Genomic DNA, 12,497 nt, shown 5'->3' on the forward strand with positions numbered 1-12,497 from the left:
CCTATCTCTCAGAATACCCTCCTACAACTTACCCACCACTGATATCAGCCTCACCAGTCTATAGTTCCCTCCAAGGTTTCTCCTTACTGCCTTTCTTAAATAAAGGCACAACCTTAGCCACCTTCTAGTCCTCCAGCACTTTACCCATGGCTATAGATGATACAACAGAACATTAGTCTTAGTTTTTGGATTAATAGTCCAGTCAGAATAACACAGTGCTACCACCTCCCAATATTCAATTATCACATGTTTAGTACACCATTCTTTGCCTGTGTTATTGTTTTGGTGAAAAGTGCACAAGGGCACACCAACAGCAGCACCAGGCATACCTAAAATATACCTGGTGAAGCTGCAACACAAGATTACCTGCACTGTGGAAGCAGCAAGTGATGGAAAGAACTAAATGATGCCACAACCATTAGATCAGATCTAAGCTCCACAGTCCTGCCACAGTTAGTTGTAAATGGTGGTGAACAATAAAATGACTCACTGGGTGAGGAGACTCCACAAATATCCCAATGCTGGACGAGCCAAGCACATCAGAGCAAACGATAAGCCTGAAGCATTCACAGCAATCTTCAGCCAGGAGTGCAAAGTGGATGATCCATCTTTGCCTCCTCCAGCATCACAGATCCCAGTCTTCAGCCAATTCAATTCACTCCACATGATATTAAGAAATAGCTGGAGGTGCTGGATACTGTAAAGGCCATGGGCCCTGACAACATGCCGGCCGTAGTATTAAAGAATTGTACATCAGAATATGCTGCTCCCGTGGCCAAATGCTTCGAGTACAGTTACAGCACTGGCGTTTACCTGACAATGTGGAACATTGCCCAGGTATGTCCTGTGTACAGAAAGCAGGAGAAATCCAACCTGGCCAACTATGATCCCATGACTACTTTCTTAGCACTGTGCAAGCCTCCACTGTAGCTGAAATGGAAGAATCGTGGCCTTTACAGCCTCATTGAAGTTTCCTAGAAAGTTTCCCTATTAACCCAAAACTGCTCACATTTTAACTTGCCCAACACTTACCTGCTTCTAATTACTGCGTTTTTTGAGGCTGCTGACTTATCGATCCCAGATTTCAAGTCCTGTCTTGGCCCTTGGTATCTCTGTGCTTTGCTAATCTGTTGGTATCTATGTATTAACTGAGCTGAAAGTTATTTTGCTGTTTCAGCCTAAATTACTGCACCAATTAAAGTTTTCCTTTGGCCCGGCGATGTTATAAAAGTATAAAATCGCCAAAGTCTGCTTACTCAGTGGCTGTATTCAATAGTCAATAGACAATAGGTGCAGGAGTAGGCCATTCTGCCCTTCGAGCCTGCACCACCATTCAATATGTTCATGGCTGATCATCCTTAATCAGTATCCTGTTCCTGCCTTATCTCCATAACTCTTGATTTCACTATCCTTGAGAGCTCTATCCAACTCTTTCTTAAATGAATCCAGAGACTGGGCCTCCACTGCCCTCTGGGGCAGAGCATTCCACACAGACACCACTCTCTGGGGGAAGAAGCTTCTCCTCATCTCTATCCTAAATGGTCTATCCCATATTTTTAAGCTGTGTCCTCTGGTTCGGCACTCACCCATCAGCGGAAACATGTTTCCTGCCACCAGAGTGTCCAAACCTTTAATAATCTTATATGTCTCAATCAGATCCCCTCTCAGTCTTCTAAACTCAAGGGTATACAAGCCCAGTCGCTCCAGTCTTTCAGTGTAAGGTAATCCTGCCATTCCAGGAATTGACCTTGTGAACCTACGCTGCACTCCCTCAATAGCCAGAATGTCTTTCCTCAAATTTGGAGACCAGAACTGCACACAGTACTCCAGCTGTGGTCTCACCATGGCCTTGTACAGCTGCAGTAGAGCCCCTTTGCTTCTATACTCAATCCCTCTTGTTATGAAGGCCAACATGCTATTAGCCTTCTTCACTACCTGCTGTACCTGCATGCTTACCATCATTGACTGGTGTACAAGAACACCCAGATCTCTCTGTACTGTCCCTTTACCTAAATTGATTCCATTTAGGTAGTAATCTGCCTTCCTGTTCTTGCCACCAAAGTGAATAACTATACATTTATCCAATTTAAACTGCATCTGCCACGCATCTGACCACTCACCTAACTTGTCCAAGTCACCATGTAATCTCCTAACATCCTCATCACATTTCACCCTGCCACCCAGCTTAGTATCATCAGCAAATTTGCTAATGTTATTGCTAATACCATCTTCTATATCATTAACATATATTGTAAAAAGCTGCGATCCTAGTACTGATCCCTGCGGTACCCCACTGGTCACTGCCTGCCATTCTGAAATGGAGCTGTTTGTAACTACTCTTTGTTTCCTATCAGCCAACTGACATTCAATCCAAGTTAGTACTTTGCCCCCAATACCATGCACCCTAATTTTGCTCACTAACCTCCTATGTGGGACTTTATCAAAAGCTTTCTGAAAGTCCAGGTAAACCACATCTACTGGATCTCCCTTGTCCATCTTCAGAGTTACATCCTCAAAGAATTTCAGAAGATTAGTCAAGCATGATTTCCCCTTCATAAATCCATGCTGACTCTGACCCATCCTGTTACTATTATCCAGATGTGTCGTAATTTTATCCTTTATAATCGACTTCTTACTCAGAGTGGGAGTCCCTGCCACTGACCACTGTATCATGGTGCAGCCTGCACTTCTGCCAGAGAGCTGTTTTGAAAGTGGATCTGGAAGGTTTTCCATAATTCTTTGAAGCAATCTTCAATGATGGGTTTTGTTCTCTGGGGTTGAATAGATCCTCAGATCTCAACTAATAATTTTCACACAAGGTGCATGAGCAGTTTACCACTGCTGATCACCACTACATTGTTGGTATATTTGTTTCCAGATCCACATATTCTCCTGTGGATGAGAATAGACACCTTCTCACCTTAACTAGAAGTGTCTAGAAGATACAGCTTATTCCACCTCTGCTAATATCTACATGCTGCAGTGACATGAGACACATTCTTACAGGCACTGATAGGAGGCAAGCTCGACCATCTTCATGATCCTTAGTTAGTCTTCTCTTTAGTTCTCATGGTGACATCATTGTGGGTGGAACTCAGACAGTACGAACACTTTCAATCAAACAGTATGAACACTTTCACACTCATAGACAACCACTGATGTAGGACTAATGTGGGCTCCTTAGCTCAAGCTGTAAAAAACTCCACAACTTCATTGTTATGCCCATGAGATTGCATATAAAGCATCGCATGTGAAGTTAGGACAGCTGAAAAGTTAAGCCATGGCTGAACTGTGCCTGAATTCCAAACATCTGCCTTTTGTGAACTAACGAAAATCTTCCAATCTCGGTCTTGAATTGTCTCAGCATCCATGGTCTTTATTTTTGTTAATTCATTCACGGGACGTTAACACAATAGTCAAGGTCACCATTTATTGCCAATCCCTAACCATCGATTCACAAGGTGGTTAGGAGTCAACCACATTGCATGGAGAGCCTAGGTCTGAAGTTATAGGTGTTCCAGACCAGGCAATGAGGGAAAACGTTCCTACACTAAAGGGTAGTAGTGAACCAGATGGATTTTTACACCAGTTGATAATCGTTGAGATCAGCTGGATATGATTTCAAGTTCCCTTAGCCGCAGTGCTGGAACATGAACCCAATTGTTCAGAACATTGGCTGGGCTGCTGGATTGTTTATCCAGTAACATCACCACTATGCCACGACTACAATAATTCCAGGGTACTATTACCATTTGTACTTTCTGAATGACCTCAGTCTAATTAGAAAATTAGGTCACTTTGCTGTAGATTGTTCCACCAGAAGAAGTCATTTCTTTGTGTTTACCCAATTAAATCCTTTTAACATTAAATACTGTGATCAGACCATCTCTCAATCTTATTTTCTAAGTAATTCAATCCAGATTTATATAATCTGTTTTTCCTAATTTTGTAAAGTCAAGGGAAGTATACCTTTGTTATAAATACAGCATGTGTGAACAGTGCTGTTGTCATGGTCTCAGATCACATGGTGATGGCACCTGATTCATCAGGGCTCCCGGTGAGATGTCCTCGCTTAGAGTCATAGAGATGTACAGCATGGAAACAGACCCTTTGGTCCAACCCTTCCATGCCGACCTGATACCCCAACCCAATCTAGTCCCACCTGCCAGCACCCGGCCCATATCCCTCCAAACCCTTCCTATTCATATCCCCATCCAAATGCCTCTTAAATGTTGCAATTGTACCAGCCTCCACCACTTCCTCTGGCAGCTCATTCCATACACGTACCACCCTCTGTGTGAAAAAGTTGCCCCTTAGTTCTCTTTTATATCTTTCCCCTCTCATCCTAAAGCTATGCCCTCTAGTTCTGGACTCCCTGACCCCAGGGAAAAGATTTTGCCTATTTATCCTATCCACGCCCCTCATAATTTTGTAAACCTCTATAAGGTCACCCCTCAGCCTCCGTCGCTCCAGGGAAAACAGCCCCAGCCAGTTCAGACTCTCCCTATAGCTCAAATCCTTCAACCCTGGCAACATCCTTGTAGATCTTTTCTGAACCCTTTCAGGTTTCACAACATCTTTCTGATAGGAAGGAGACGAAAATTATCGCAATATTCCAACAGTGGCCTAATCAATGTCCTGTATAGCCGCAATATGACCTCCAAACTCCTGTACCATCCTCTGTAGAGAATCATGTTCAATAAAGGCTGTTGCTGGTCAGTGACAACAGTGTAGGTCTGACATTACGACAAATTTAACCTGCTATCATTTTGGTGAATTTACATTGCAGCCATTTCTAGGTGAAGGAGATGTGCTGTGGTGTGGCGGTGTGGTGTGGTGGTGTGGTGTGGTGGTGTGGTGGTGGTGTGGTGGTGTGGTGTGGTGTGGTGTGGTGGTGGTGTGGTGTGGTGTTGTGGTGGTGGTCTGGTGTGGTGTGGTGTGGTGTGGTGGTGTGGTGTGGTGTTGTGGTGGTGTGTGGTAAATGGTGTGGTGGTGTGGTGTGGTGTGGTGGTGTAGTGTGGTGTGGTGGTGTGTGGTGTGGTTTGTGTGGTGTGGTGGTGGTGGTGTGGTGTGGTGAGGTATCGTGGTGAGGTGTGATGTGGTGGTGTGGTGTGGTGGTGTGGTGTGGTAGTGTAGTAGTGGTGGTGGTAGTGGTGGTGGTGTGGTGTGGTGGTGTGGTGCCAAACTCCAAGTTCAGGAATAAGGCCCCGTACAAACGAAGCACAATGTCCTTCCCTTTGTAATCTTAGCCCTTGAGATGATGTTCCTTTACAGCAAGAGGAAGTAAAGTAAATGAAAACATATAGGAGCAAATTACTGCAGATGCTGGAATCTGTACTGAAAACACAAAATGCTGAAAATTAAAGTAGGACAATCAGCATCCATGGAGAGAGAGCAAGGTAATATTTCGAGTCTCGGTGATTCTTCATAGACCTGATGTGAGCTCTGATGAAGAGCTATCTAGACCCGAAATATTGACTTGCTGTCTCTCATGGATGCTGTCTAACCTGCTGTCATTTTCAGCATTTTATGTTTTCAATGAGAATATATTAATGTACAATGCAAACTATGTGAGCTTCCAGGCACAGCAAACAGTTTATCAGCGAACATTTTAAAGACTATATAAACTTTTGGAACATATTCTGTCAATGATTGAACATGCTCAGTTATGATTTGGAATATTCTGGAATTTGCTGCAATACTAGTATACATATTGATGTATTTGCAAGACATGTGAATCTTATATCAAATAGTATGACTCAATGGTTTTAGCGTTCTGCTGGTTTATCCTTCCTTTGTGGTCACTGTCTATTTTTCAGTTGAAGTCAAAGTTGAAGTGATGGCTCCTGACAAGGAGAAAGAGAAAGAGAAGGAAAGCCTTTCACCCAATGGCAAAGTCAGCCCCATGCCCACGTGCAAGGCCAATGGGAGCACCAAGCACATAGATGAGCGGCCCATCACAGTCGACTTCTATCAGAATCCAAAGGACATGGTGGAGGTAGCAGTGTGTCACGTCAATGAGCTCCAGGATGGACAGTAAGTATTAGGGCTTGAGCAACAACTGAGATTACTGTGTGACAGGCTTAACAGTGGACCAGGGAACCCACCTTAAATTAGTTCATCGAAAGGACCCAGATTGCAGTTGGAGCCCTCGTTTCAGACAATTCTTTGTGCGACAGAGACATAGAAATAAAGAAAATAGGAGAAAAGGAGGCCATTTGGCCCCTCAAGCCTGCCCCACCATTCAATATGATCATGCCTGATCATCCAACATAGTCCCTGTTCCTACTTCCTCCTCAGAGCCTTTGATTTCCCGCTAGCCCTGAGAACTATATCTAACTTTTCATTGAAAACATTCAATGTTTTGGCGTCAACTGCTTTTTGTGGCAGAGAATTCCGCAGACTCACCACCCTCTGGGTGAAAACATTTCTCCTCATCTCTGTCCTAACTGGTCTACCCCATATCCTTAGATTGTGATTTCTGGTCCTGGACTCCCCAGTCATCCAGAACATCCTTTACCCTGTCTAGTCCTGTTAGAATTTTACAGGTTTCTATGAAATATCCCCCTCATTTGTTTACTTACTGTTTCCTTACATTTAATGAAATATTGTTTCATGTACGCCATTACTCAAGGTCAGAGAGTAGCTAGGAGATTTCCTTTGCACAGTCATTGGCTGTTTTCAAACAAGTGACCTCAATCTGAAATTCAGGGTTCAATCTGTTTGTTGAATTGAATTGACACTGAGCTTAAGTCTCTGACAGTCAATAACCTACAAAATAGAATAGCTGGTGGTACCAAACTAGAGATAGCACGGTGACCTAGTGGGGCCTCACAGCGCCAGGGACCTGGGTTCAATTCCCAACTTGGTTGACTGACTGTCTGGCATTTGCACATTCTCGCTGTGTCTGTGGGTTTCCTCCCACAATCCTAAGATGTGCAGGTCAGGTGAATTGGCCATGCTAAATTGCCTGTAGTGTAAGGTTCATTAGTCATGGGTATATGTAGGGGAATGGGGCCGGGTGGGTTACACTCCAGAGAGTCGGTGTGAACTTATTGGGCCAGTTTCCACATTGTAGGGAATCTCATCTAATTTAGCCTGCTGCATGACTGGCACCTACCTCGGGTAAATAGTCAGAAGGAAGTGAACCTTGGACACAACAGTGTTTCCTTCTCATACTGTCAGGTTAATTCAACCTGCTTTGCCAATAGAGTGAAACTGACTCGACTCTGAGGAGTCAATCAGCAAAATGGCATAAGTGACCCAGCAGCGCCATCAACAGGAACATAGCCATATTGCAGCTCTTTCACAACTTCAAAAGGCAAGTGAATCTCTGTCACAATACCTAGCAGAGGAGGGCAGTGGAGATGGTTGTTCATACACAATTGGGAATGGACAGCAATCGCAGAGGGTTTTCAGGGCTGGGAGAGGCTACAGAAATGGGGAGAAATGGTCAAACCTATTTGAATGAGATTTTAAAGATGAACCATTTGCACATTACAGGAGGCACAGAAGTCTGTTTCACAGGGTACACCTCCTCCATTGTGTCACCAAGTTACAGGACCAGGCAGGCAGTACCAATTGCAGAGAGTTCCTACTTGTGGGTGAGGTGGGGTGGAGTGAGGGTTGGGAAAGTGTGAGTAAAGCCTAAAAATACTAGACTGTGATTGAATGAAGTGTTTTTCACTCACAGGATGCGAGAAGTGGATGTGGCCTGTGGGAAGGCCCTGCTGATTAAAGAGAGAGGAGAATACTGTGCAATAGGTCATAAATGTCCCCATTATGGAGCTCCCCTGGTAAAAGGTTAGTGGACAGAGTTACATACAAACATATGAATTCAGACTATTCAGCCCATTGAGTCTGCTCTAACATTCAATGAGATTGTGACTAATCCAATAGTAAAAGCAACCTACATTCCTACCTAACCCCAGTAACCTCTTACCCCCGTGCTGAACAAGATTTGATTTGTTTTATTATTGTCACAAAACCTAGGTACAGTGAAAGGTTTTGTTTTGCGTGCAGTACAGGCAAATCATACCATACAAAGTAAATTCAGGTAATAGATTAACAAGAATCTAATTACCTCGGCCTTAATAAATACTCCAAGACTCTGCTTCAGGAACAGAGTTCCAAAGACCCACAACCCTTTTCTAGAAAGGATTTCCTCTCATCTCTGTTTTAAATGGATGACCCATGTTTTTTTAAGCAGTGACTCCTCGTTCTGGATTCTCCCAGAAGAGGAAACATCCTCTCCATATTCACCTTGTCAGGATCACTTCAGGATTTTACATGTTTTATACAAATCCAACAGATCTAAGCTCCACCTGTCCAACCATTCCTCATAGAACAAACTGCCCACTCCATGCATTCATCTCATTAACCTTCTCTGTACTTGCCTCCAATGTATTAAATAAATTGACCAAGAAGGAATCTCCTTCTCAATCTCTCTCCTTGCCTGAGGTGTGGTGACCTTCAGTTTAAACACAGCACCAATCCTCTCTCACTAATGAGCCCTATGATCTGGTAGGACTATGATGACTTTACCTTGATAGTACCCCAGATGTGGTCTCCCCAGGGCCTTGTATAACTGAAGCAAAACCTCACTACCTTTGTATTTAATTTCTTTTTTGATAAATGATAACTTCTTATGAGATCTCCTAATTACTTGCTGGATCTGCAGACTAGCCTTTTGCATTTCATGTCCCAGCATACCCATCTTGGAGTTCTACAATCTCTGATTTAGATAATGTGCTTCTCTCTTATTTATCGTGCCAAAGTGGACAATTTCACATTTTCCCACATTATACTCCATTTGCCCACTCACTTAACCTATCCATGTTTCTTTGTAGACTCCTTATGTCTTCTTTACAATGCATTTTCTTACCTAGCTTTGTCATCAGTGAACTTAACTATCATTCCCCTTCACCAAATCATGGATATAAATTATAAACAATTTAGGCTCTAGCACCGATCTGTGTGTCATCCTGTTAGTCTAGAAAAGACCCATTTCTGCCGACTCTGTACTTCCCTTTAGCCGGTCAATCATTTATCCATGCCCATATGCTACCTCAAATACTATATGGGGTATGTTGAAAAAAGCTCATCCAACAAGTTGTTGACTGATGCAGGTTCAAGAGGCAGAGGACAATAGTTAACAAGCAAAGGACATGAGGGGCCATGCAGGGTTCAGGTCCACAATTATGGATGTTGGATCAGGAATCCTGATGAAAGGCTTTTGCCCAAAACGTCAACTCTCCTGTTCCTCGGATACTACCTGACCTGCTGTGCTTTTCCAGCACCACACTCTCAACTCTAATCTCCAGCATCTGCAGTCCTCACTTTTGCCTAGTTGATTCACCTTAGGGAGCCTGCTCTTAGCAATAGTGGCCAGTCCCTGTGCAGTGTTTTAATGAAGGAGGCATTAAGATGCCATACATAAGATGTGACAGTGAAAATGGCTGCTGTTCTGCCCTCAATTTTCTCCTGATTAAAGCTGATGATGATTGAAGGCACCCTGTTTCTGTCTGTTGCTTGACAAACTGGAAATGTTGGCCCATTTGTGAACATCGGCCAAACAGGAGGATGAAGTGTGTACCTCCCATAGGTTGCACTGCAGTGAATTGCCAAACCTTATAATGTAGCACAGTAAGCTGTCCCATCCAGACCATCCTCAGTTCCAGATGTGTGGGGACACCACAAACTGCCAAGTTCCCCACCAAGACACACACCATCCCCAATTCAGGGTCCTTCATCCTTCACTGTCGCTGAGTCAAAATCTGCAAGGACTTACACCATTCCTGTCACCACCACCTTGTTCAGAGCAATTAGAGAGGGGTGAGGGATGCTGCCTAAGCCTAGAGTAGGAATAATTTGACAGAACGAGGTACACATCAGCTGTACAGACTCAGATGAGAGTGAATGTTTCCCATTTGTCCAGGCTGCGGTGCGCAGGGACATACACTGACACACGAACCAGCTGGATGAGAAGACAGAAATGATTTATTACCCACATTTCCCACTATCCATTGCATCCATATTGGTGACAATCACAAACAGAATAAAGCCTCTGTGTGGTAACTGTGCCAGTGATTTTACTCATTCTAAGTGGCTTGACTTTCTATCCTCAGGTGTTCTGACCAATGGGCGGGTTCGGTGCCCCTGGCATGGAGCCTGTTTTAATGTTGCAACGGGGGATATCGAAGACTTTCCTGGACTGGACAGTCTACCTAGGTTTCAGGTAACTGTTGCCGTGTCCCTGCTGCTACAAGATCTCCACACCACCCACGCACCCACCCACCCCCAGCCCCAACCTTGGCACTGTCCATTGCTTCTCAGATGTAGCCAGTCACTGACCTGGGCACATTCCAAAGGCAGCAACTGCTCACAATATCCCCCTCGCCCCATCTACAGACATTGGCAACAGACAGGTGCCACATTAGCATGGCAAATTGGAGCACATTGGCACCTTTCACATTTTCTTACCTGCCAAGTCATGGTTGGACCGTGCTGCATCTCAGGATGTTGTCTCATCACTCACTCCCTCTAAGCCTACTTGGGCACAGCATCTCTGCCTTGTCTTGCCTTTTTGTTTCTAGGCCCCTCAGCTGAAGCCTGCAGTCCTCCTGTCTTGACTTACTCTTTATCAGGCAGCTAGACATGGTTGTCAGTGGTCATCAGTCAATGACTGGCCATGGTGTTGTAAGGTACTGTGCCACATCAATCTCACACCTACACCACACCTACACCAGCAGCCTACTTGGCAACCATACTCTCCGTGCCTCAATTGAACGGCCTGGCTCAAAGTCTAAGGGGGATAGTCCTCGATCAAGTCAAGGCACCCACCCTTCAGCTAGGGCTCCCTGCACAGTAAGTCAAGGGCAGCCTCCAGTAATAGTCCAGGGGCTTGGACACAGTCAGGTTGAGGTGGTCAGGGTGCCTGTATCTCTACCATCCGGGGAGTGGGTCATGGTCAGCTCTTTGGTTCCTGGGGAACCAGGGATATGTCTATGTGTTCTGAAAAAAATGTTAACTTTGATTTCTCTCCACAGATGTTGCCAGATTTGCTGAGCTTTTCCAGCAATTTCTGGTTTTGTTTATGTCGGTGAGGGTGGGGGCTTCAATTATGTCCAATGAAAGGCCGTTCAAAGGGCAACAGCATCAAACATACACCTCTCCCACCTCCTCCTCCGATCCCACACAGTACAGGGAAAAGACACCTACCTGCTGGATATGAACCTGAGGCATTTGCTCACTGAGTGGAATCAGATCCTGGCCCCAGGCTCCCTTCACCACATCAAGCAGCATCAGGAACCAATTCCATTGACAGCTTCGATGCACAAGCCACTGTATTGCTGTCTGGAAAGATTCACCCTAATTGCCAAAATCGCAAGTACCTTCCAAGGTTGACACAGTTTACCTCCACACTTGGAACAATGAAACCTCGTGTAGTGCTAAGGATTGTGAGACTCTGTTCCTGGACAGACATTCACTCTCACAGACATTCACTCTCACAGACATTCACTCTCACAGACGATGATGAAACATGAACATATATTTACAAGTACAAGAACGAATTTCCAAAGAAGTATTACACATGGCATTTCTATGCTCTCAGAAGATTATCTTCTTCCTTTCCCTCCTACTACATCCCTGACCCTGACTTAACGCTAACCAGAACTCTAACCTTAACCCTAACCCAACCCTAACCCTAACAGTAATCCAAACCCTAACCCGAAACTTGAGGCTAACCCTGACACTGGCACTGATCTTAACCCCAACCCCAATCTTAACCCTGATCTTGACATTGATCCTAATCCTAATCCTGGCTTTAACCATACCCCTGACCCTAACCCAAACCATGACCCTAAACCTAACGGTAATCCTAACCTAATCCTGACCCTAATCCTAATTCTAATCCCGACTCTAACTCCGACCCTGACCCTGACACTAACCCTAATCCTGACCCGAAAGTGACCCTGACCCTAACTCTGACTCTGACCCTAATCCTGAAACGAACCCTAGCCCTGACCTTGAACCTAATGCTAATCCTGACCCTAATCGTAACCCTAATCCTAACCCTAACCTCGACCCTGACACTAACCCTAGCCCTGAACCTAATTTTAGCACTGACCCTAACCCTAAACCTGATCCTAGCCCTGACCCTGACCCTAGGTCTGACCCCGATCCTAGCCCTTATCCTAACCCCAGCACTGACTCTAGCCCTAACTCATACCCTGACCCTGACCATAACACTGACCCCAGCCCTGACCCGAACCCTAGCCCTGAGCCTAACCCTAACTCTAACCCTGACCCTAGCCCTGACCCTAAGTCTGACTCATCACCTCTACATCCTCTGACATTCTCACAAATAAAGGGTTAATGATCAGCAATGTTAACAGTACATGGACAGCGGCAGTAAAAGGTCTGTAGCACAGCAGTAGACAATGACTCTTATTTCGTTTTGAAACATAAGCGATTTAGTCATCACGAGTAGTCTC

At 44.7% G+C, this 12,497-nt stretch overlaps 1 protein-coding gene across 6 annotated transcripts in view; it reads left to right on the top strand.

Moving 5' to 3' along the window:
• aifm3 (AIF family member 3) overlaps positions 1-12,497 on the top strand; it is a 224,227-nt gene that overhangs the window by 130,742 nt on the left and 80,988 nt on the right. For all 6 annotated transcript variants that reach the window (XM_072587160.1, XM_072587162.1, XM_072587159.1 and 3 more), the window contains 3 exons: positions 5,820-6,036; positions 7,694-7,803; positions 10,128-10,237. In XM_072587160.1, the coding sequence (XP_072443261.1) occupies positions 5,820-6,036; positions 7,694-7,803; positions 10,128-10,237 (437 nt within the window). The remainder of the gene's footprint in view (positions 1-5,819; positions 6,037-7,693; positions 7,804-10,127; positions 10,238-12,497) is intronic.

The sequence above is a fragment of the Chiloscyllium punctatum genome, chromosome 17, assembly GCF_047496795.1.
Source record: "Chiloscyllium punctatum isolate Juve2018m chromosome 17, sChiPun1.3, whole genome shotgun sequence".
NCBI classification, from domain to species: Eukaryota; Metazoa; Chordata; class Chondrichthyes; order Orectolobiformes; family Hemiscylliidae; genus Chiloscyllium; species Chiloscyllium punctatum.